The sequence below is a fragment of the Rhincodon typus genome, chromosome 11 (assembly GCF_021869965.1).
Source record: "Rhincodon typus isolate 14 chromosome 11, sRhiTyp1.1, whole genome shotgun sequence".
NCBI lineage: Eukaryota > Metazoa > Chordata > Chondrichthyes > Orectolobiformes > Rhincodontidae > Rhincodon > Rhincodon typus.
Window position 1 is genome coordinate 45,594,695 of NC_063342.1, and position 25,574 is coordinate 45,620,268.

Genomic DNA, 25,574 nt, shown 5'->3' on the forward strand with positions numbered 1-25,574 from the left:
GCTTTCTAGATCATGCATGGACTTTTATGGATTAGGAGAGACTTATTACAAGGTATCCAGCGTTAGCTCTCATCCTGCAGCCAGTAAGCGTGTAAGCAGTGCACAAGGCTGCAAGACTAGTGGAGATGCAAGTTGGTGGGTGAAGTTGAGTAAGGAAAACACTGAATGCATCACTTTAAATGGATGAGTGTGAGCCGGAGTAGGAAGTGGTCAAGTAGCAGAAATTGAGTGAGTTGAGATATTGGATAGAAGACAGTGGCACTTATACTGATGGAGTGGCAAAAGGACATTTCTCCCGCATGGCCGAGACTGCTCTTAACTTCGACCAGGCTGGCACTGTCTGGTGTTGTGGCCTCCGTTGACAGTCAAGAGGAGAGGGCAGTACCACCTCTGCACTGCCCTGTCCAGCAAGACCTCCAGGGCACTTCATGTGAAGTGAGGTGCTGATCTGCCAATATGGCAAGGAACCACCGAGGTCAGTGTGGGTAATTATCCTTGAAATGACATCAGCAACTGATGCATAGGGTGGACATTTCTTAAACTCCTCCGCATTTTGCAACACAACCTGTATTGCCTGCTTGTTCCGTTGCACCCAATTATGAGGTATGGTAAGTAAAGCATACATTTATAGAATGAAAAACTGAGCCAAACAACTAATGCAAGTATTATACATTCTGGGTGAAAAGGGGTGGGGCAGGTGTTAAGTTATATGCCAGATATATGCAAAAATATGAATCTTGGGGTCAGAAAAATGAGATCATCATGCACACCAATTTGAAGCTGTGACTTTAACATAAGACAATATGGAACATTATTTCGCTGTTGTTAATTAAGTGGATATTTGCAATGTTTCTACAAATTCAACCTTTACTGTTCAACTGCCTTCTTAACCTGTAATCTGTAAGCTTCCTTTTAAACTTGCATTGCACAACCAGCTCACTATTGCTAATGAATGCAGATGTTTCAAAATACAATACCATGTCTGCAAGTTTTTTAATACTTCATTTAAAACGTGAAAATAAAGGGAAGTAAATTCACACCTTTTGAAACTGTGCTTCATGAAACTGTTTGCATTCTTTACTTGAGAAAAAAATTGTAATGGGCTGAAAAACTTAACCTTTTAAAAACTATTTCAGCAAAAATGAAATCTTTTGACAAGACAACATAAACTAACATCTATATCTCGATTGAGACAAAAGTAGAGATAATACAATAATAGTAGCTTAAGCTACTGTTACCAAATGAGAAAGAAAAAGTCGCTCAAAGGAGGTTTCCCACTGTTGACAGTAAAGATAATTCCATATCACCATGCATGGCTGAACAATGAGAGAGGTGACAGTTTCTCATAAGACTTCTGCTTTTCAAACCTCTGAAAAATACCACCTAGAAATTCCTCCTCAACGGACCTGTTCCTTTTCCAAAGTATGCAGAGGATGGAGGAAGAACTGAGAAGTTTCGAGGTGAATAACATTATGCTTATTATGGCAACATATTACAGTAGAATTCTTCAAAATACTGGATCAGTATACATCTAAAATGATTGCAATTGCTGTATTTAAAATGAGGTAGTTATATTATACATCATAGCATAAATGATAAATGGAGATACCCTAACATGAATATTTCTCAAGTTATGTAATCTACTTCAAAAAATAATTAGATATCACTATATGATAAGCTATAGGCACACTTTTTACTCACTTACCTGTATGGACAAACATGTGCTTCACATAGTTTTGTTTTGCAGTGAAGGTTTTATTACAAAGAGTGCATTCATAGGGTTTCTTTTCAGTTTGTCCACTTGTACCCTGCATTGTTGACTGAGATTGTTGGGGGTGCAACTGTGTAGTAAAATTTGTAAGATTGGGTTGAGGAACTGTTATAAATTGTGTTTGTTGGCTTGTCAGAGGTTGTGGCAAGGTGAACTGAAACAGTTTGCCACTGGTAGTGCTCTGAGTGGTAAAAAGTGTTGGTATGTATGTACTCCCAGCAGTGCCAATGACTGGAGTAGTGCTGGTTAATGTCAGTGGCATTCTCAAATTGGTGGCAAGCGTGTCTGATTGCCTCAGATAAAGCTGAGTAGTTGCCAGAGGCTGAGTGCTTTGTGTCACTGAAATCAGAGAGTTCATTGCAGCTTGATGCAATTCTTTTTCATTTGCAATGTTTCCATCACTGCTTTGAGGCCCTGTGGTGTCCATTTCATTTTCATAAACTCTATCTGGGGAAGAAGGATTCACACTGCTAGGCTGCTGGCTGTCTTCAGCAGGAAGCTCATTCTGCTCAGCTGGTCTTGCATCTGATTGTCCCACTCTGCTTATGCCAGCAATGAACTGTTGGTCAATTGGATCAGTTTCAGTCCCATTGGAAGAGCTAACACCAGAGTCAAAGCTTTCTCCTTTTGGCTCACTCTCCGTACCTTCAGCTTGGTCAGTATCTTCATTGCACTCTTCAGATTCATTTTGTTCTGAAGTGTTTCTTTTCTGTTGCCCATAGTAATCATAATCATATTCATCTTCAGCCTCTTGCTTGATGTGAACATTGCCCACGATGGTTTGGATACGAACTGGCCGCAGTTGCTTGCGGCAATGTGTAGTTTCCGGAGTGGAAAGATATCTCTCCATTTGCTGCGTTCGTTCTTGTATTCTTGTTATCCATGTTGGATCAGTTAGATTCTCTTCTCTCTGCATAACAAGTTGTGTGCTGTGATGGCTAATCACTGGAGCACTGTAGTGGGATCTCTCTCCTGTGCCATTTTGTACTGGCATTCCAGAGCAGGCATAAAGGGAGGAATAAATTCTTTCAACATTACGCTGGGAGTGGGCTTGTACATAGCCAGATTCAGTATCACTACTCTGACTGGATGAACCAGATTCCGGTGTTCCTCGTGGTGTTACTTGGTTCGAGTCCCTTGTTGTAGAGTAACCACTGCTCACTACTGTTTGAGACACAATCCGGGTGCATTCATCAATAACTGTTTTGATCTGCAGTATGCTGGCTGCTGTGAGGATTTGTAAGGCTTCGCTTTGGGACACCCGGAGAACTCCACTGTACATGAAGTCAATCAACTTCTGAACAGACTGCACTGAGACTACAGATGGGATCTCAATGTCACTGTAGCCCAAAAGAAGTTTATCTTGGAAGAAGGGACTGCCAGCAGCCAACACACAGCGATGAGCTCTGAGCATGCTGCCATGGATTCTGACGGTCACATCGCAGAAATGGCCCCGGTTTCGCTGCTCATTTAGTGTCTCAAGCACAGAGTTGCTGAAGTTGTGAAGGTTGATGCTGTGAATGCGCTCTGTCATTCCCTTCCCATTGATGTTACCTGGATTTGAATAGAAAATATTTTCATTTTTACAGCTTCAGAAAAGTTAGTCAATGACCTGTGCAGAGATAGCATGCTACTTTGAGTTAACACCCAAATATCACAAATGCAAACAGTAAAAAAAAAGTAACACTGCTGCACTCAAAACACAAACATTATAAATGCATTGATAAAATTTATTTGCTATTAAAGTTTTGAAATTAATGTAGAACCTTGTTTGTCTGAAATTATTTGATAGGAAATAAATATAAACTTTAACTGCTTGGAAACTACAGACTTGAGACTGAAGAAAAGACAAGAGTACAATTGAGAGGGCCATATATCAAATCACAGGAACTAAAATCAAGCAGATTGTTAATCATCTGAATGGAGAGGTTAGCCGTATTGATTGATAATGCTTAGAATGATCCAGCAGTTATGTATACAATTCAGTTTAATCTGCTTTGGTCAGCTGATACACTAGAAGTAAGTACCAGCACTGATGTTGATTGTGCATCTGCTCTAGAACCTTGGTGCACATTGCAGGAACTAATTAATTGTGATACTATTTCATGTCTCCAAAAAACATCGTTAGGATATTCTACCTACAGAATTTATTTGATACGTGTAAGTAACTACTGGTAACAATGACAAGATTAATTCTACGTAATCCCCATGAAACAATATCAGTGGCATTGATTTTAGCATTTTGAAGAAGTCAATTTCTTTCAAAAAAGGATTGGGCTTTTTCTCTAATCTCCTATATAATTCTATATCTATAATATGCAAACCATTGATTTTATTCAAGTATGTATGAAAAAAGGTCTCGGCAGATAATTTTCTACTATTTTATTAAATATCTAGATGTTGCAAATTAACTGTGTACTCATGTCTGTGATATGACTGAACACTCAATAGAGAACAATCTACATATATGAGGAAGGGAGAGAAATAACAACAGGCATAGGAACAGAAAGAAAGAGGCCTGGAATGATTTCAGCCAAATAAAATAAGTTAGATGACAAAATGACATTCAAGTTTAAGTGATTTATGATATCCAAACCTGGGATTAAATGATATGATTTGAAACAATTCATTTATGTTAATTACATTGTACGAGAAATATACTAAAATTTCTGGAGTGCATTGATCAATCTTTCTTCTCTCCCTCGGGGCTAAAAGAGGGGGTCAATAGTTATTATGCTCCATGATATTAACACATTATAAAATTACAAGATTATTGAGATTTAATCTGCATTTGATTACTGGAAAATAAGTTCTGTTAAAAAAATTAAGTAAGAATATTACAAGGGCAGAAGTTTCTCACCACTGCAGATGTAAGTGGCCACCATCTTGAAAATCTCCTTGTGTGAAGAAAGAAATTCATGGGCCATCTCCTCTTTTGCAATTGAGCATATTACTGAAATGATTCATGGATCTAAGATGTTTGACTGTACTGCATATGAAGACAAGAAAAGAAGTTGTTCAAAAACTGCAGATCTCCTTTGTATAGTCCAATTTTGTAGAGCACCAAAGACTGATTCTACCAAATATGCAAAATCACATTTCTATCATCTACTTAAAATTCTTAGCCTAGCACAGAAAGTGTATAGTTATTGAGCCAAGGAGGCCAAGAATTTTATTGTTCACCTCTATCATGGAGATTCTCAAAATGGTGGTCAAAAATTGAGAATGAAGAAAGCTTAGTGCTAAGAAAAACAGGAAATTTATTTTTATGAGAAGTCATCTGGGCAATAATAAACGCCTGTTCTTTTTAGATACTGCTAGTATAACATGATTCACAACAAATCACAGTTATGAAAATGGGGTTCTGAAATCAAATTAAACTGACAAAGTACTTTCTGTTAATACTTTTCAATTAAATATTAGCCAATAAAACAATCTGAAGGATCTAGTGGGCCATGTTTTCAACACAACAATAAACACTGCATTACAAGTTATAAATCAACAACTCTGTTTAGAATTTAGTCTAGCAAATTTGGCATATTTTCAATGTTAGTTTTGATTACCTATTCATGCCAATGGGGTAACATAAATACGATGTCAACAAAATAAGGAACATAGAGAAAGGCAAATTTGGTGTTAATTTTACATAAATGTTGATGACACCCAGCTCTACCTTACTACTATTTCTTTTCACATCTCCACCATTGCCAAATTATTAGATTGCTCAATAAACATCAAGTATTGCATGAACAGAAACTTCTTCCAATTAAATATTAGGAAGACTGAAGTCATTGTCTGTGTTAGCTGCTCTAAATTCTGCACCCTAGCTACTGACTTCATCCATCAGCCTGGCAACTGACAGTAAAACTAGTTTGCAATCTTGGTGTTATATTTGTCTGCAAGATGAGCCTCTGATCACATATCTCTGCCATTACAAAAGCCGCCTGTTCCACTTCCATGACATGGCCCCTGCCTCAGATCAACTGATGCCAAAATCTTCTTTTGTGCTTTTGTTACCACTAGATACGAGTGCTCTGATACATTATTGTTTACCCTCCCACATTCTCTCCCAGAAAACTTGAGGGCACCTAAAACATTGCTGCCCATGTCCTTTACACATTTGAAAGTCTCCTTTCACACGTTAGCCCTACAGTGGCAAAGATCAAGCAAAGCATGGATTTTAAAACGTTCATCAATTCTCTAAAAGAATCTCTCTATAGTCTTGTCTCTTCCTATTTTCATAATCTTCTCCAATCCTACAGTCTGTGATATCCGTGCGCTTCTAAATCGGACTTCTTGAGCATCTGCATTTTCATAAAATTCACACACAATAAGAATGGTCATGATTTATGACAATTGCAAGACTTAAATACATCAGTACATGTGGATTGTCGTTACGTGTTTGCATGGAAGTTGGAGATCATTGGATAATAACACAGCGTGGAGCTGGAGGAACACAGCAGGCCAGGCAGCATCAGAGGAGCAGGAAAGTTGATGTTTAGGGTCAGGACCCTTCTTCATACATGGGGAGGGGAACGAAGCTGGGAAATAAATAGAGAGGGGAGGGGTGGGGCTGGGGAAGATAGGTGGGATGGTGATAGGTGAGCGCAGGTAGGGAGTGGTGGGGATTGGTCAGTGAGGTGGGAGAGGTGGATGGACAGGTTGTGTCAGGTCAAGGAGATGGGGTGAGAGGGAGGGCTGGTCATGAGATGAGGCTGGGAGTGGGGAGATTTTGAAACTGGTAAAATCCACGTTTAGGCCATTGGGCTATAGGCGCCCGAGGTGGAAAATGATGTGCTGCTCCTCCAGTTTCCGGGTGGCGTCATTGTGACACTGGAGGAGGCCCAGGACGGACATGTCATCCAGGGAGTGGGAGGGGAGTTAAAATGGTTTGCGACCGGAAGGTGTTGTTGTTTGTCACGAACAGAGCGCAGATGCTCTCCAAAGCGGTCTCAGAGCCTCTGCTTGGTCTCACCGATGCAGAGGAGGCCACATCGGGAGCAGCGGATGCATCCCCAGTGGAGATCATTAGCATTTGTTTGAAAGTGGACTCCTATTGAAGGAGAGAAAGGGAGAGAGTATTAATAGAAAAGAACACAAGAAAGTTGAAACTTTCTGTTCGACACAGAGACAATTACAGCTAACTACGATTCATGAATTTGCACATTTATAATGGGAAATACTGATACAAAACAGAGAGAGAAGGTTGGGTATTAAGAGCAGTACTTGAGATTGCTTTAGTCAAATGCTTCACCATTGGTAGCTATGCATTCAATTCTAAGCCCCAGGCTCTTGAATTGACTGTCTAACTTAGTTGATTATCCATCTCACCTTCATTCTTTAAGCCTGTTTCTTTGACTAAGATTTTGGCCAAATTACCTCACCTTGCCTTATTTCATAAAGTAATAAATTTTGCATCATGATGCTCTGGTGAAGCATCTTGGGACATTTTATTAAAGGCAAGTTGTTATGCAACTTTTCACAAGATGATAACATCACTGTCTATCTGTTGTAATTTGTCATTTGTTGTCTTTCCCTAACTGTCCTTAAGAAGATGGCGGTGAGCTGCCTTCTTGAACTGCTGTAGCTCATGTGATGTAGATACATCCACAGTTACATTTGGAAGGGGTTTCCAGGAATTTGACCCAATCACAGAGAAGGAACAGTGATATAGTCCCAAGTCACAATGGTGTGCGGCTTGGAAGGGAACGTACAGTTGGTTGTGTTCCCAGGCATCTGCTGCCCTGGTCATTCTTAATAGTAGAGGTTGGAGGTTTGGAAGTTAGCAAGGAGCCCTGCTGAGTTAGTGCAGTGCATCATATAGCTGGTGCACACTTCTGTCACTGAGCATCAGTGGTGCAGGGATTTAATACTGAGGGTGGTGGAATGGGGGGAGGGGCACCTCACCAAACCAGCTGCCTGTTTTGTCCTGGATCATGTTGAGCTTGTGTTTTTTTTTGGAGCTGCCCTTGTTTAGGAAAGTTGAATTGTGCCGTCCACATAAGAGACCAGTTTTGACAGGACAGGGAGTGAGTTATTCCCTGCAAAATTCCTAGCTTCTGACCTACTTTTGGTTGCCAAGAATCAAGTTCTGCTCATGTGAATGCTAGCACAGTTAAGTTTCTGGTCAATGGCAATAGCAGGATGTTGATAATAGGTGGTTTGGCATGAGTAATGTCAAGGAAAGATAGTTAGACTCTCTCTTCTCAAAGATGGTCATTGCTCAGCACTTGTGTAGCATGAATGTTACATGCCATTTATCTGCCCAAATCTGAGTGTTATCCAGGACACTGACTGCTTCAATATCTAGGGAGCTGTGAATGGTACTAAACATTATGCAATCATCAGTGAAAATCCCACTTCCAACCTCATGATGAAGGGAAGATTATTAATCAAACAGCTGAAAATAGTTGAAGTTAGGACAATATCCTGAAGAACTTGGCTCTTGTGACACATTAGTAGTGTCCCTACCTATGAGCTAGGAGGCCTTTGTTCAAGTCTGAGCTGCTCCAAGTGTGTAGTAACATCTCTGGTCAGATTGATTAGGAAGGTACCTACCCTGAAGAATTCCTCAAACTTGAAATGACTGTGCTCCAATAACCACAATCATCTTCCTTTGTGTTAGGTATGATTCCAGCTAGTGGATAGTTTTGCCACGATTCCCACAGACTCTTGGGTGCTAAGAACCCTTGATTCAACAACTATTTAAATGTTGCTTTGATGTCAAGATAGTCTCTCTCTTATTTCACCTCTTTGACCATGTTTTAACCAAGGCTATTTTGAGGTGAGGAGCTGAATCTGTGTGAATCCAAATTGTATATCAGTGCAGAGGTTGTTGTAGAGCAACTGTCACTTGAAAGCACTATTGACATCATCATTTTGTTGAGGATTGAGAACAGACTGATGGTGTACTAATTAGTTGGATGGAACTTGGCTTGCTTTTGTGGACAGGGCATATGTAAGCAACTACTTACACAGTAAGATAGGTGCCAGTATTTGAGTTGGACTGGAAAAGCTTGAAACATAGCACAGCTAGTGGTGGAGGTCAAGTCTCTTGTAATATTGCTGTGATGTTGCCAGAGCCCATATCCATTCTAGTATCCAGTGTCATCAACTATGTCTTCATATCACCAGAAACGAACTGAATAGAAGCAGCTGAAAACTGTCAACTCTGATGTTGGTGATGCCAGGAGGAGACCGATCTGGATCACTTGCTCAGCACTTCTGGCTGAAGGGATTGTTTTAATGGCTGTTTGTCATGCAAGTCATTATTTTGTAGCCACACTAGGTTGACACCCCATTTTTAGGAATGCCCAAAGCGGTTCCTGTGTTCATTGCTGCCTTCTTAATTGAACTAGGGTTGATCCCTTGGTTTGAAGATAACGATAGAGCAGGAGATATACCAGGCCATGAAGTTACATACATTCTGCTTGTGCTGTTTGGACAAGCACAAGGTGATGTAGCTTGTTTTGAACTGTTAAATCTGTTATAAATCTAACCCATCAGCCGAGTGATAGGTCCACACGACACAATGACAAGAATCCTCAATGTGAAGACAGGACTTTTGCCTCCACAAGGACTGCATGATAATCACTCCTGCTAATACTCAATACTGTCATGGACAGATGCAACTGTAAAAGAGGATGATAAATTCAAGAACATTTTTCTTTCATATGGGTTCCCTCACCTTTGGCCACTGGCTCAATCTTGTAGCTATGTTCTTCTCTTGTTTTGTGAGAAGTGCCTTTCTGGAACGAAATTTAAAACAAGAACCCATCTGTATGTTGCAGTCGTTGTCACAGATCCCAAGGCACATTCTGAGTTTATCCCATCCAACCATAACTAGCACAGAACACTGCTAGTTGAGTTTGGAACAGGTTAGATAGTGTAGTGAAGGTGGAAGGTGGGAGTCTGGCAAATTAAACGGTTTTCAAATGACCAATGCATGGATAAAGTTTTCAGCAGTAGCGTGGATCAGATAGAATGGACATGGCTGATGCTACAAATTTTGAAATTTTCTCTCGATGATAGATAGTATATAGGGCACAAAGCTCTGCTGTTTTGGTTTGAATAATTTTTCAAAAGCTTGTTAAGCAAATGAATCAAACACAGGATGAAGAGCAGGCAAGGAAAGGTAATGTAGTATGGGGGTGCAGGAATGTTGATTTGGGACCACAATCAGGTCAGTTATAACCATAGTAAAACAGCAGACCAGACTCAGAGCCAAATGGCTTACTGCTGCTCCCAATTTGTAAGTACGAATGGTAGTCATAGGTATTTTTCATTAACAGAGTTCCAAATGTCATCTTTTGCATACAGTAATGAGAATTTGAAATAGTACTTGTCCATTGGGTGCCAGAGTGAGGGACATCTTGAGCTGGCTGAAAGGCTATTGGAGAGGGTAGGTAATGATCCAGCTGTGTGATCCATGTTAGGAAATACCAAAAATAATATGCTTGAGAACTTATTTGGAAAGTAACAGAAACCATGCGCTAAATTATAGGACAGATTCTAAAGGTTATAACCTCTGAATTATTATCAAAGCCACATGGAAATTGGCATAGGGATAAGCAGATTAGATAGATGAACATTTAGCTGAAGGAGTGGGGAAGAAGGGGGCCCATTTTATGGGACATTGATATCAATAAATGATCAATGTTGAAGGACACTGCTAGGATGAATTCCACCTGAATCTGGTTGGGACCGTATAGGATTATAGAATGGTTATAGTAAAGGCAGCCTTTCGCCCGTGGCATTGATGCTGGATTTCTGCGATATTTTTATTCTTTTATGGGATGTGGGTGTTATTGACTGGACCACCATTTATTTCCCATTCCTACTTGCCCAGAGGACAGTTAAGAGTGAAGCACATTGGTGTGCGTCTGGAGACATATGATGGCCAGACAAGGAATGGTCCTTCCCTAAAGGGCACGAGTGAACCAGAAGGGCTTTTCCGGACAATCAGCAATGATCTCATGGTCATCATTAAACTCTTATTTACAGATTATTTTGGAATTTAAAATCTGCCACCTACCATGGCAGGATTTGAACCCAGGTCCCCGGAACATTACCTTGGTCTCTGGATTAAATAGTCTTGTGATAATACCACTAGGTCATCTCAGCTGATCCCACTTTATTGTCTTATTTCAGTAATGCTGCATTTTTTTTTATTGAGACTATTATCCAATTTCCAGAGTCTTAGTGGAAAAATCAAGTAAGGTAGTCACAGAAACTTTAAACAAACCAATAAGGATTGTGTCTGTGTGTGAGAGAGAGTGCATGAGTGAGTGAGAGAGACAGACCGCGTGTGTGCGTGCTCAGGTGGGGTGGGATGTGTTTGGAAGAGGACGTGGTTCAGTCCAGTGAAAATGGTATTATAATCAATCCAAAAGAAATGAAAAAGAGTACACTTAGAGTTAGAAATTGTGCTTTAGGCACTACGTAAAGGAAAAGCTAAAAGATAGTAAAGTAATCAAATTAGAGGTTTGTAGCAAAGGCACTGTGGTTTTTAATGGGAATTTTAAGTTTCACATAGTTTGGATAAATAGATGAGCACATCAGACAGGTGGTAGTTTTCTTGAGTGCATCGAAGAGTTATGTGCAAAAATATGTTGCAGATATATGATGGAGGCTTGCTATACTAAAGATATAGTTCACAATTGAACAACGTGTGAATATTCATCTAAAACAACTGCAAGATGACTTAGTCCAACTTCGGGTTTGGAAGAGAGAAGTGTGAAATAGCTGCTAAAATTCTCAATTCAGGCAAGACTGATTTTAATATGGTGATACAGGGACTGTCCACAGTAATTTGGGCAAATCTGCTAATGGATAAAACTATAGTTTACTGGGAGATGTTCAAGTGAGAATTTATGATACATTGGTTTATACTCCTAAAGGCAAGAACTCAGTTTAAAAACAAAGCCTTGAATACAAAAGTGGTAACAGACAACACAAAAAGTAAAAATTACATTAAAATACAAAAAGAAACATACATCCTGGTCAATGGGAAAGGTACAAAGAGGTAGCATGGATTGACAAAACACAAGAGCTTGAGAAAAGGAGAACAGAAAGGAACTTGCAAGAAATATCAAAAGTAACAATTTTCTTAATATACTGGGACAAAGAAGGCTGGTCAGGAGCAAGCTGGGCCCCTTGAAAATCAATAAGTTATACTGCCAATGAAAATATGGAAACAGTGGAGATGCTGACTAAATCGGTTAAGAAGGCATTTAGCATGCATGCCTTCATTGCTCAGACCTTTGAGTATACGAGTTTGGAAGTCACATTAACGTTGTACAGGACATTATTGAGGCCCCTTCTGGAGTACTGTGTGTAGTTCTGCTGGCCCTACTATCGGAAGGATATTATTAAATTGGAGAGGGTTCAGAAAAGATTTATCAGGATGTAGCCAGAAATGGAGGGTTTGAGTTATAAAAATAGGCTGGATCGGCTGAGATTGCAGTATAGGAGGTGGAGCGGTGATCTTGTAGAGATTCATAAAATCATGAGGGGCATAGATAAGGTGAATGGCAGGTGAATGGGGGATTTCAAGACTAGGGGGCATATTTTTAAGTTGAGAGGGGAAAGTTTTAAAGAAGCATGCGAGGGACAACTTTTTTTTTTAAACACAGAGTGGTTTGTGTGTAGAATGAACTGCCAGAGGAAGTGGTGGATGCAGATGCAGTTGCAGTTACAACATTTAAAAGACTTTTGGATAAGTACATGAATAGAAAAGGTTTGGAGGGATATGGGCCAAATGCAGGCAACTGGGGCTAGTTTAGTTTGGTAATATGGTCAACGTGGACTGGTTGGACCGTAGAGTCTGTTTCCATGCTGTATGACTCTATGATGCTATAATTACTTTGTACCAGTGTTTACAGAACAGTACATCCCGGACATCCCAATGAAACTAATATTGAATCAGAGACAGGGTGCCAAAATAAAAGTTAAGAAGAAAATAGTGGCAGTTGAGTGACAGTATCCAGAACTGTATTGTTTCAATCCCAGTGTTTTGAAGGAAATAGGTGAGGACAATACAGATGCCCTTCCCATAATCTTCCAATGTTCTCTTGATTTGTATATACTTTGTTTAGATTGGGAAAATGCATATGCTACATTGCAAGGTGTGAGAAGAAATTCAGGGAATTGTAAACAAGTAAGCAAAACATCTGTTGTCAGGAAATTACCAGGGTCTATATGAAAAGACAAGGCACGTTCTCCCCGTGTCTGCATGGGTTTCCTCCCACCATCCAAAGATGTGCAGGTTAGGTGGGTTGACCATGCTAAATATAGTGTCAAAGGATGTGTAAACCAGGTGGATTGGTCATGGGAAATGCAGAGTTACAGAGATAGGGGCCAAATGGTCTGTTTCCACACTGTGGGGATTCCACGATGACAAGAGATTGAACACTTTGAACATTTTCAGTTGATCTAAGAAATTTACCAGCATGGACCAGTAAAAGATGAAGCATGCTTGATGAACCTGATTAAATGTTTTGAAGAGATTGAGAACGCCTATGTATGGAACTTGTACGGCCTTCCAGAAGGAATTTTATAAAGTCCCTCATGAGGGACTGTTTGTTAAATTTGAACTTTTAGATATGATTGGCTAGGAAATTGACTGAATGGCAAGAGAAATTATGAATTCTAGATGGATATTCCAAACACAGAACCATAGCATGGCCGTGTGTTGCAAAATTCAGCCAATCAATTCCATACCAGTTCTTAGCATTCACCTGCACTTTCTTGGCAGCTCTGCAACTGTTTCCTTATCTAACTTCCTGTTTAAGGCCACAACTAAACTTGCATCCATCATCCTTGCATCCTGCAGTGTATTCCAGGTCATAACCACTTGTTTTGAAAACAAAATTCTCCTCATTTTGACTTTGGTCCTCTCTATTGAGACCCTTTACAATCAGGAACAACTCCCTCAAATTTGACCTCAAACTAGTCTGTTCAGATGAGAACAACCTCAAATTTCCCAATCTATCCATGTAACTCAAGTTCCTCATCCCTGGTAGCATATTAGTAAATCAAAAAGTCCTTCAAATTCTTTGTAAAGCATGATGTCTAGAAATAAACAGCATATTCCAAACCTGGCCAAATCTAGCCTTTTCTTACTAACTAGGTTCATCATTAACTTATTACTGTTGTACACTGTGCTACTTACAACAACTTGAACTCATACATCCACTTTTTCTTTTGTCTTTCTGATTTTTTTTGCTTTCAGATATTTTTCTTTCCACACGCATTTTATAACTATACCTGGGAGGAAGCACGGTATAGATTTACCACATTTGATACTCCCACCAGGGTTAACTAATGGAGAGAATATACAAACCAGGGATGTTCCCTGAAATTTACAAAGTTAAGGAGTGACCAAAGTTTTCAAGACGTCAAGGGGAACACATAACCCAGATAGAAAAAAACTATTTCTGTTCACTGGGGAATCTAGGATGAGGCGGCAAAATATTGGTTTAAAAATTAGAGCCAGACCTTTCAGAAGTGAAACGAGGAAACATTTCTATGCATAAAATAATGAAGTCTGAAACAAAAAGGGGAATTCTTCACTGGCTGCAGTCATATCCAATGCGAAGAAAGATGATTGTGTCTGTTCCTGGCCAGCAGCATCAGACTCAGAACATTGTTGTAAGAATTCATTTCCATCTGCTCTCCTATATGTTCAGAAAAAGGCACGTTCATTTACAATTTGATAACCACCTCCCCATGGTATCCGATTGTTTTACCATCTCCAAATCCTCCACCATTAAGTTTTGGAGTTAAGCAAAAAGACATGATGGATCTTCATCATTGATCAGAAAAATAATTGGACTAGCAATGTAAATACTAAACCTATACTAGCAGGTCAGAGGTTGGGTATTTTGTGAGAATGACTGATTGCCTGACTCCTCAAAGTTCTTCGATCATTGAAAAGACACAAGAATGTGAAGAAATATGCTCTACTCCCTGGAAGAATGCAAAACTGCTGAACCAAATCCTGGATCTCCCTACCTAAACAACAGTGGATTAAAAAAAAAATTACACATTCTGAAAGGAGATAGGGAGGGGCACTGAATAATGGCCATACCTGCATATAAATATCCCATGAATGGATTAAAGAAGGTTTGGTTTTGTTTTCAACAATAAGTCATATCATGCCCTTTCAATACAGGAAAAGCATTTAGGAAAAATTTACTTTATAAATTACATGATATGATGGAACCCTCAAAATTCATTCTATTGCCAGTAACACGTGAGAATGGAGTACATCATTTTATTCCATTTCCTTTCCATTGCTGTTAAGGTGGTGGAATTGCACTCATTTGGTCCCATTCTTATCTGTCCAGTTGTAGCTGAGAATTACTACAATGGCTCGTGTTCCCACTTCTTCGCTGTTATTTCTGGTATCCCCAAGAATCAATTCTCAGCATGCCCCTTTTAATCTATCTGAATGGACTAGACCAGTTGTACACTGATGACACCAAGGTCTACCTCAATCACTTCTCTCAACCTCTCTATTCCCTCTAAATTGTCGAACTGTTTTTCTGACATGTTTTCTTGGGACAACAAAACCCATTCGCTTTCCACCATTTGCATTCCAGTCCCCTTTGGAAACTGTCTAAAGTTGAATCAGGCTATTCACAAACTTGGTGTTAATATTTAACCCTAAAAATGTGTTTCTGTCACAAATCTGCCTCATTGCTGAGACTGCTTTCGATCCCTTAACACCATTCCTGCCTGAGCTCATTCACTGCTGAAACCTTTACCCATTTCTTTGCTACCTCTAGCATTGAACATTCCAACGTGCTCCTTGCTAGCCTCCAACATTCGTTAGCTTCAATAAACTTCAGATCATCTAAAATACTGCTGTCCACTTTCTAAATCGAAACAGGCCCCGTTCATTCATGCCTCTCGGCTCATGGATGTCATCCAATCAAGCAACATCTTGACTTTAAAATTTTCTTCAAATCCTTCCTTGCCTTGATATAAAGATATCTGTGCATCTCCAATCCTGGCCTCTGGTATTAATTGCTCCACTACTGGGTGGCTGTACATTTAGATGTGACAACCCAAAGCCCTGAAACTGCCTCTCTAAACCTCTTTCCTTTGCTGCTTTAAGGCAATTGCAAAACTTACTCTTTACCAACAGCTTGGTCACTTGTCCTAATATTTACTTATGTGATTTGTGCCAATAATGCTCATGTGAAACAACCTGGGACATTACACTATGTTAAAGATACTATATTAGTACAAATAAAAACAAAGTGCTAGAGAAACTCAGCAGGGCTGACAGCACCACTGGACAGAGAAAGTTAGTTTTTTTTTTGAGTCCAATAAAACCGTTCTTTGAACAGAACTTTGAGTTCAAAAAATGTCATTTGGAACTCAAAACATTAACTCTGTTAAATAGAGGCACCTAAACACAAGATTATCACTAATAATTCCAATAGGGAGTTCAAGAGAAATTTCTTATCCCAGACAGTGGTTAGGACATGGAACTTGCTACCACAGGTAATAGTGAGGTAACTTGCAAAGATACACACAGGAGGAACCTACATTTACAAACAAAGTAGAACAAAGCATAAGGATGTACTGGTTAGATTATAGGAAAGGAGTGTTGGGTAAGTGGTGGCCAGGCAAGCATAAACACTGGCATGGGCCTTCTGGGCTTAAAACCTGTTTCTGTGCTGTGAATATTATACTAAGAGTGTTTCTGAGAATATTTGGTTAATTGCCTAACTTGATTAGTGTAAGCCTGACTGATGTCCTATGAAGCCTTAATGCAATATGAAATTTACTTGTACTTTCAGCTATTGGATATATTAATCATTCTAAAATACAACTATTTGCATTCAATTAAACATAAAAATTGATAACAGAACATATAAATATTGTAACTAAAGCAGAAATTGCTGGAAAATCTCAGTAGATCTGGCACCATCTATGGAGAGAAATCAGAGATAACGTTTCAGGGCCAGTGACCCTTCTTCAGAACTGATGGTAGATAGGAAAAGGATGGTTTTTAAGGTTAAAGTTCTGAAGGAGGTCACTAGACCTGAAACATTAACTCTGATTTCTCTCTATAGTTGCTGCCAGACCTGCTGAGATTTTCCAGCAATATCTGTTTATATTTCAGATTTCCAGCATCAGCAGTTCTTTCAGCTTTTTACATAAATATTGTATATACATACAATCAGAAGAGAAGGTGGATAAAGCAGCTGTCTTTCTCTGAACTTCCACCTGGAGGACTACAGACTTCTGTCAGGGAAGACTAGTCCTGGAACATTATCTCTTTGCACAATTCTCATTCTTCAAGGACTGCAGTTACTCCAACTCCTTCATTACTCAATGGATCTTTACTTTTGCTAAAAGAAAAACAAATAAAAACCGTGCACAAATCTTAAGCTTTGGAATCAGTAATTCAGTCTCAACTAGCAGCAATTCCGGAAAATGCAAACAAAATTGAGTAACAAATAATGTGCATCTGTGTTGTTATGCGTAAACTGTTTCTAACAAGCTACCATACTATGCACCACTGTCTGTTAACCAATTTTATTAACTGTAATTTTCTATAAGTAGCATCACCAGGCAACACATTTCACACTAAGGCATCAGGCTGATCCTAAAATATGCTTCAGAATATATCGAAATTAAGTGAAAATTCAAGTTATCCATCCTACTTTTCGGTATATTTAGTGGAAGGTTATAATCAGCACTGGCTACAGTTTATAATTTTTAGTTTGTGCTCGGAAAGTCAAACCACAATTCCCACTCATGAATATAGTGGATAAGCTTACTTACACAGAATGCTGCTTGAGTAAGAGAGCAAAGGGCTGCTATACCCAGAGAGTCTTAACTTAAACCTGCTTCGGGGCTGTGGGAGAACTGGATGATAGGGCTAAAGCAAATCAAAAATAAAATATTGGAGAACTTCCATAATGATTCAGTGGGTCACACTGATGCATGACTGAACCATAACATGCTTTCATCCCTGAATCTATGCTGAATGAACCAATGTAAATAAAAATGGCAATGGACTTAGCACAATTTAGTTTCAACTTCTCTGGGATGGTAAGTGAGAATAATTGATCTGTATCCTAGCATATGAATGTTAGCCAGCAACGTTTGATGGCGACTGTTCTCACTTTTGAGTTCTTACTAAAACAATACCTCCAGCTGAAACCACTGTGATAGATGGGAACAAATTAAAACAAAACATAGCATTAGCTTTTTTTTTTCTCAACCCAAAAAGAAAACTCGAAAGGAGAAGTATGGGAAATTTTATCCTTTCCCACTTCTTTTACTATGTCCTTTATGTAATGCCCCAAAAGGTAAAATCATTGGTTACTCTATTTTGAATCAAAATAGGCACTGTTATAAAAACGGAAACATTACTTCACTATAAGCTTTCAAACAAGTCTGAAACAAAACATTAAAACAACTGAAGGTTTATTTGAAACATTTCTTCTTCTTTATTTTGCTATTCAATGTTCAAGTCTTTATTCACTTTTCTAAAACTGGATTCAACAAAAAATTTAGATCCAGTCTTTTTAAAATAATAGGTGAATAGAACACAAAAATGTTTTTCATTTACATTATCACACATGAAAGATTGAATTCTGTAGTATCATCCAAAATTTGTTTACTGTAGATGACAGTAATAAGCTCTGCATAAGTTTGTTTTTATATATTTTTATGCCAGTGGCAATAGAAGTCCTAAAATCACTCCCTTGACAACTTCCTTCCTACACCAATAATCTTTCCATTCTCTCAAGAAAGGGCATTCAGACATTGTTACTTTCTTGGCAAATGATTAGCTTGATGTGAAGGAAGGACACTGTTTTAATGGAATTGGTTCACAAAATGTCTCTGTGTGCAGGCTAAATTCCAAGAGGTGCATAATTAAAATCAGATTTACATAATTATCAAAACCATTGCTCAGCAAATCTCAGAATTCTTGGAGGAGACAAGTCCTATAGGTTACCTTGCCATGAGCTTATAGACACATCAACTAAGGTTCATCTGATCACTTGGCTTTTGGGTGCTTCTGAACACATTTGAACTAGGCAAACAGAATACACATCAAAAGTTAATCTATGGGGCTCTCCTGACAATGACAATTCCTTGCAAAAATATATAACCATGCTTGACATAACATTATTGCTAAACTATCATATTTCTAGTGTTTAGCATGGTAACGATCATGTTCTAAAATGGCTGGAATTAAATGTCAAATGAGCACACACAATAAACAGTTGCTAACACATTTCTCAAAAAACATTCCACCAGATGGCACTGTCCTGAAAGATATTCAACGTTAATTATGCACTAGATGGCATTACATGTTTGTCGTTTAATACACTTTTCTCTTTATATACATGCGTAATAATGCTCCAGATAAGCTGTTTTCAATTCACATTCAAACTAGCAGTTGTGTAATTATTACTTGCCTACATGAGAAATATGCAAATTTTGAAGTAAATCATTGAACGTGAAGTACTTTGAAATATTTGGGAGACTTGGTGGGACTGAAAAAAAAACACAAGCCTTTTTTCTTTCATACTGCATTTGTGGTGGATTGTTAACAATGATAATGTGTGGATGTACACGATACATTGAATTTATGACAGTCAGAACTCTATGCTTATTGACTTTATTAGACAAAATTTGTCTTTTTATTAACAGACTTCCCATTATTTGGAAGCTGCGGACAATGTGAAGGCTGCAGCTGGAATCAGAATTTGAGATGTTAGGTTGCCGCAGTGGTTGATATGACAGACCAGGCATTGAATTTGGAGCCAAAGGGGAGAAAAAAAAATAGCAAATCAATAGACAGAGTCCAGTAGAAAGAGGTTTAGCAGTGGAATACTTCAGCTCAGGAGTCTCCTTTACCTTTTGCAGTTCCTGTTACCACAAATCTACACAAACTCTTCTTTCTTCCTTTAGAATCCCACATTAGTCTTCATCTTCCACGTGAGCAAAGAGTGCCATTTCCAGCTTGTGACCTTAATACGCATTTTACTTTTCTTACTACTTCTACTTTTGTTTCACCATTATACATGACATTTAATCATCTCTTGCTCTGCACCTCATCACAGATTATTTATTGGTTTCCTTTATACACTTGTTCTTTGCCTTCACCCCTCCATATAAGCTGTTCATATGTAAACATTATTGAACAGCAACATTAGCTCTACTCTCCTCTATCCACAGATGCTCCATGACCTCCTGTTATTACAATTTTTGCTGCATTCCCATTTGAAGTGGGACCAATTTAACAATAAACTTTATTTGAATGTGTAATTCGTTAATTCAGAAGTGATAATGTTATTAAAAATACTATAATGGACCAGTTCAACTTGCATAATGGATAGATCATAGCAAAACATTCCTGGGGTTTGTTTTTGCAATGTCATTGGTTTGTTGCATAAATATTAAAGCAACTGATTAGAATTGTTTTTGACACAATGTGACTGTGTTACTCAAAATTAATTTGTTACCAAGAAATAACACTACTTTTGTAATATAGTGATGCTGAATTTCTGCATGAATCATTTCACAAAGAGGATATAAGAATATTCCATAACTTACCTCTCAAGGCTTTATAAACCAAATAATTTTTAAATGTTTTACATTATAAACTTTTAATTCAATTACGAAAAAAAGGTCAAATTTCAAGATTGACACTATCCTGGAGAAATTTCTTTAGCACCCCTCCACCAATGCAGCAGTTCACCAAGGGTCACTGATCAGCAGGACTTTCCAAGGCAATGAGCTCTACCACATAGATGAATAAAAGGCAGCAGGCATGTGGAAAAAAAAAAGCACCATTTATAAGTTGCCTTAAAGTTATGCATCATCCTGACTTGGAAACATACTGACACTTTATCCACTGATGCTGGGTGAAAAGCCTGAAACTCCCTCCTGTAACAGTACTGTGGATACACCTTTACCATTGAATTGCAGCAGTTCAAGAAGGTGGCTCATCACCACCTTCTCAATGACAGTTAGGGATGGGCAATAAATGTTGACGTTGCAAACAACATCCCATAAACCAAAAAAACGTCAGCTTTTCTAATCCCAGGAGTCCTTTGAGCAACCATTCATATTTATGTTGTTATTACAGAGGTTGGAGGGCTGCACGGTTTCCTTTTCTAGTCTCACTCCTCCATTGATCATAACAAACTTTAAAATTAACTAGGTTGGTAATATGGACAATTACTTAAGTCAGATGTCAGGTTCAGTACTGAAAACAAGTCACTCAGGTTTCTTAGTCATAAAAACAAATGACTGATTTGTTACCAAAACCAAACTTAATCAAATAAAGATGCAAAAACTCCCCTCCAGAGCCATCTGCAATCCGACCCCACCACCAAAGACATCTTTCCCTCCCCACCCTTATCTGCTTTCCGGAGGGACCACTCTCTCCGTGACTCCCTTGTCCGCTCCACACTCCCCTCCAGCTCCACCACACCTGGCACTTTTCCCTGCAACCGCAGGAAGTGCTACACCTGCCCCCATACCAGGCCCCAAGAAGACTTTCCACATCAAGCAGATGTTCACCTGCACATCTGCCAATGTGGTATACTGCACCCGCTGTACCCGGTGTGGCTTCCTCTACATCGGGGAAACCAAGCGGAGGCTCGGGGACTGCTTTGCAGAACACCTACGCTCGGTTCGCAATAAACAACTGCACCTCCCAGTCGCAAACCATTTCAACTCCCCCTCCCATTCCTCAGACGACATGTCCGTCCTGGGCCTCCTGCAGTGCCACAACGATGCCACCCGAAGGTTGCAGGAACAGCAACTCATATTCCGCTTGGGAACGCTGCAGCCCAATGGTATCAATGTGGATTTCACAAGTTTCAAAATCTCCCCTCCCCCTACCGCATCCCAAAACCAGTCCAGCTCGTCCCTGCCTCCCTAACCTGTTCTTCCTCCCACCTATCCCCTCCTCCCACCTCAAGCCGCACCTCCATCTCCTACCGACTAACCTCATCCCGCCCCCGGACCTGTCCGTCCTCCCTGGACTGACCTATCCCCTTCCTAACTCCCCACCTACACTCACCTTTACTGGCCCCATCCCCGCCTCTTCGACCTGTTTGTTTCCTCTCCACCTATCCTCTCTTCTATCTATCTTCTATCCGCCTCCCACTCTCTCCCTATTTATTTCAGAACCCCCTTCCCCTCCCCCTTTTCTGAAGAAGGTTCTAGGCCCGAAACGTCAGCCTCTCTGCTCCTATGATGCTGCTTGGCCTGCTGTGTTCATCCAGCCCTGCACCTTGTTGTCTCGGATTCTCCAGCATCTGCAGTTCCTACTATCTCTGCAAAAATTATTGCTAGCTTGGATCATGTATGCGTATAACCACCCTTTAAAAAATTCATAAGTCTGAAGAGAAATTTTTAAAAAATAAAAAAAAACTGAAAACTCTACAGTGTATTAATCTTAAAGTTCTTTGGTTGTGTAGCAGTTAAATTTATAAGTTTAAAAAAAAAGATAATTTATGTATTGTTCCAAATGGTGTTTGGATTCTGATGTTATTGGGCATACACAAGCTGCTGAACCAGGTGTCTTGATGGAATAGTTACAGCTGGCTGAATTCCCTTTCCTGGAGATGATGGAGTAGGTTCCAGTAAATCCTTTTCCACGAATCCTCCATGAGTGATTAGGAAGAAAATTTCTATTGGGTGTTCAGCTCAGACTTTTGTTGAGAAGAGTTACAAATAAAGAGGAAGGGAGCAATAGGCTGTTCCTCTTCAGGCAAGTCATATTACCTGTGTTCAAAAACACAATTGTCTTATCCTACTCAAAAGCTGGGCCATGTAACCTTCCTGTGAAAGTTCTCTAAACTGTACTGACTCCATCTGAGCTCATTACTCCATATAGGTGCAATATTGTTCCTGTTGTATCCAGTGCCTTTTCTTTAGTTAAATATACTTTGTTTAGAATTTCAAAAATAATAATTGGATCACATTATTTAAGAGCAATATGTTCATAAAAGATTTTAGGTTCCCATTTACTTTGCTTCTAATGCATTCTCATACTTTTATTTTTCTCATCTTATTCCATTTTTTAAAAAAGATTTCCAGTCTACCTTCTGAATTCATCTTGTTACTCACATTTTATAAGTGTTACAACTGCCCTTAATCCTTTATGTCTTATTTTACTCTCAGTTTTGGCTCCTGTATTTAAAAATGGATATATTGGCATTGGAGGCAATTTAAAAAGGAGTCATTAGATTACTTCCTAGGCTGAAGGGGTTGACTTATCAGGAACAGCTAAACAGGATAGGCCTTTATTCACACAAATTCTGAGAGCGCCTGACAGGGTACATGTTGAGGGAATTTCAAACTTGGGACATAGTTACAGAATAAGAGATTACTAATTTAAAACTGAGATGTGAAGGAATCTCTTACCAGAGGACAGTGAATACTTGAGCTTCTCTCCCTCAGCTAATTGTGGAGGTTAGATCACTGGAAGTATTTAAAGAGTAGAGGGATTGACTTTTGAAATATCGGGGATTTGATTCATGCTGAACTGGCAAGAAAGAGGAGTTGAAGCCTGGGGCAGATCAACCACAATCTTGTTGCATGGTGGGGCAGGCTGTAAGGACTGAATGGCTTACACCTGCTCCTATTTCTTAAATTCTTGTGCTCTATTTCTTGAGGCCTCCTGAGGACTCTAATCATTTCTTTCTCTGTACTTGCTCTGTAAATGACCACCTCTTCTTTGAAGGCTTTCCAATTACTCTGATTCCAATTCCTTTTTAAATCTCAGAAGTTATCCCTCCTTCTGTTAAATACTTCTGTGATTATACTTTGTCCTTGTTCTTAGTTATTTTAAACCTGATGATATTATGATCACTGTTGCCCAATCACCTGCTCACAAAATTATACCCCTTCCCTTTCCCAGAATGAGATACAATACTCCCTTCCTCATTTGGATAGAAATCAAAGAAAGCTTTTGTATAGAAATTTTAGGAATTTCTCTAATTCTGATGGAAGATCATAGACCTGAAACTTGAACTCTGTTTTTCTATCCATAAGATGCCAGATTTGCCAATTATTTCCAGAATGTTACATTTTATTTTTAGGAATTCTGTTTGTTTTTTTCCTTTGCACTTTTACTTGTTCGTATAAGGATAAGTGAAATCCTCCATTGTCATTCTGCTCCAATTTTTACAACTTGTAATTAATATACAAATTTGCTCACCTACATCCTTCCCTTTTATTTCAGAATTTATAGTCCAAACTATACAGTGTAACAGCTCCTCCATTGTTCTTTAAATCTAGTCAAATGGACATGGTCTCTGACAACTGACTACAATATTCTTTTCCACTGCTATCAGATTCTTTGATCAATAGTGCCAGTACCGTTCCTTTTTTCTTTCTTCTTTACCTTTCCCAAAAACCTTGCTGCAGTCCTTGCCCAGTCCTCTGAGCACTTTGTCTGTCACGTGTACTCCATTAAGGTGCCCATTCCTGACCAAAAAATCACTAATCTCTTCCCCTACAAACAAGCACTTTCTCATGAGGACACTGGTCTCAGCATTATTGGACCATAAGATGTAAGACAGAAGTAGGCCATTTAGCCCATGATTCTGCTCTGACATTCAATGAAATTGTGGCTGATCTGATAACCTTCAACTCCACTTTATTGCCTTTATCCTATAACCCTTGATTCTCTTACTGATTAAAAATCTGCCTATCTTAGCCTTGAATATACTCAATGTCTAGCCTCCAAACCCTCTGCAATAAAGAATTCCACAAATTCACTACCCTGAGAGAAGAAATTGCTCTTCACGCATGTCTTAATCAGGCAAACCCTTGTTCTGAGATTATGCCCTCTGTCCTAGGCTCTCATCCAGCAGGCGGGGGGGGGGGTGGAAATCTTTCTGTAATTGCCATTTCAATCTCTTAAGAATCCTATATGGTTAAACAATGTCTCCTTTCATTCTTCTAAACTTCAACGAGTACAGGTCCAACCTACTCAGTCACTCCTCATAAGACAGTCCCTTCGTGCCCAGGATTAGCCTAATGAAACTTTGCCGGATTGTCCTCAATGACATTATATCGTTACTTGGATAAGGGGCCTAAAATTGTTCATGGTGCTCCAGCTATGATCCAACTGGTGTCTTGTACAGTTTTAGCAAGACTTTCCTACTTTTATACTCCATTCCCTTTAAAATAAAAGTCAGCATTCCATTTGCCTTTCCTATTATCTGTTGAACTTGTATTTTAGCTTTTTGAGACTTATGTACAAGATTCCCAAATTCCTCTGTGCTGTAGCTTTCTGTAGACTTTCTCCATTTAAATACAATTCAGCTCCACTATTCTTCCTACTCAATTGCACAACCTCATATTTTCCCACATTATATTCTAAGTTTTTGCTCACTCAATTAACCGGTCTATATCCCTGTCAAGACTCATTGTGTCATCCTTGACGCTTGCCTTCCAATCTATTTTTGACTCATCTGCAAACTTGGCTAGGGTACATTCAGTTTCCACATCCAAGTCATTAATATACACTATAAATAATTGTGGTCCCAGGACTGATCTCCATAGCTCTCCACTAGTTGCCATTCTGAAAATGTACCCCTTTTCCCAACTGTCTGCCTTCTATTAGTTAATGAATCCTCTATCCATGGTAATGTACTACTTCTAACACGATGGATTCTTACCTTATAAAGTAGCCTAACATGTGGTATCTTATCAGACACCTTTTGAAAATCAAAACATATTATATTCACTGCTTCTCCTTTATCTATCCTGTTTGTTACTTCCTAAAAAGAACTCTAGT

At 39.1% G+C, this 25,574-nt stretch overlaps 1 protein-coding gene across 5 annotated transcripts in view; it reads right to left on the minus strand.

Annotated features, from left to right (window-relative positions):
* LOC109915223 (zinc finger and BTB domain-containing protein 20-like) overlaps window positions 1–25,574 on the minus strand; it is a 282,481-nt gene that overhangs the window by 16,236 nt on the left and 240,671 nt on the right. For 2 of the 5 annotated variants that reach the window (XM_048602872.1, XM_048602871.1), the window contains 4 exons: window positions 16,966–17,139; window positions 9,459–9,519; window positions 4,632–4,760; window positions 1,706–3,325 (listed from right to left, as the gene is read on the minus strand). In XM_048602872.1, the coding sequence (XP_048458829.1) occupies window positions 1,706–3,325; window positions 4,632–4,698 (1,687 nt within the window). In that variant the 5' untranslated portion in view covers window positions 4,699–4,760; window positions 9,459–9,519; window positions 16,966–17,139. Of the gene's footprint in view, window positions 1–1,705; window positions 3,326–4,631; window positions 4,761–6,746; window positions 6,811–9,458; window positions 9,520–16,965; window positions 17,140–25,574 lie in introns of those variants that run through there. The other 3 variants (XM_048602873.1, XM_020514840.2, XM_048602874.1) reach the window with 3 other exon arrangements.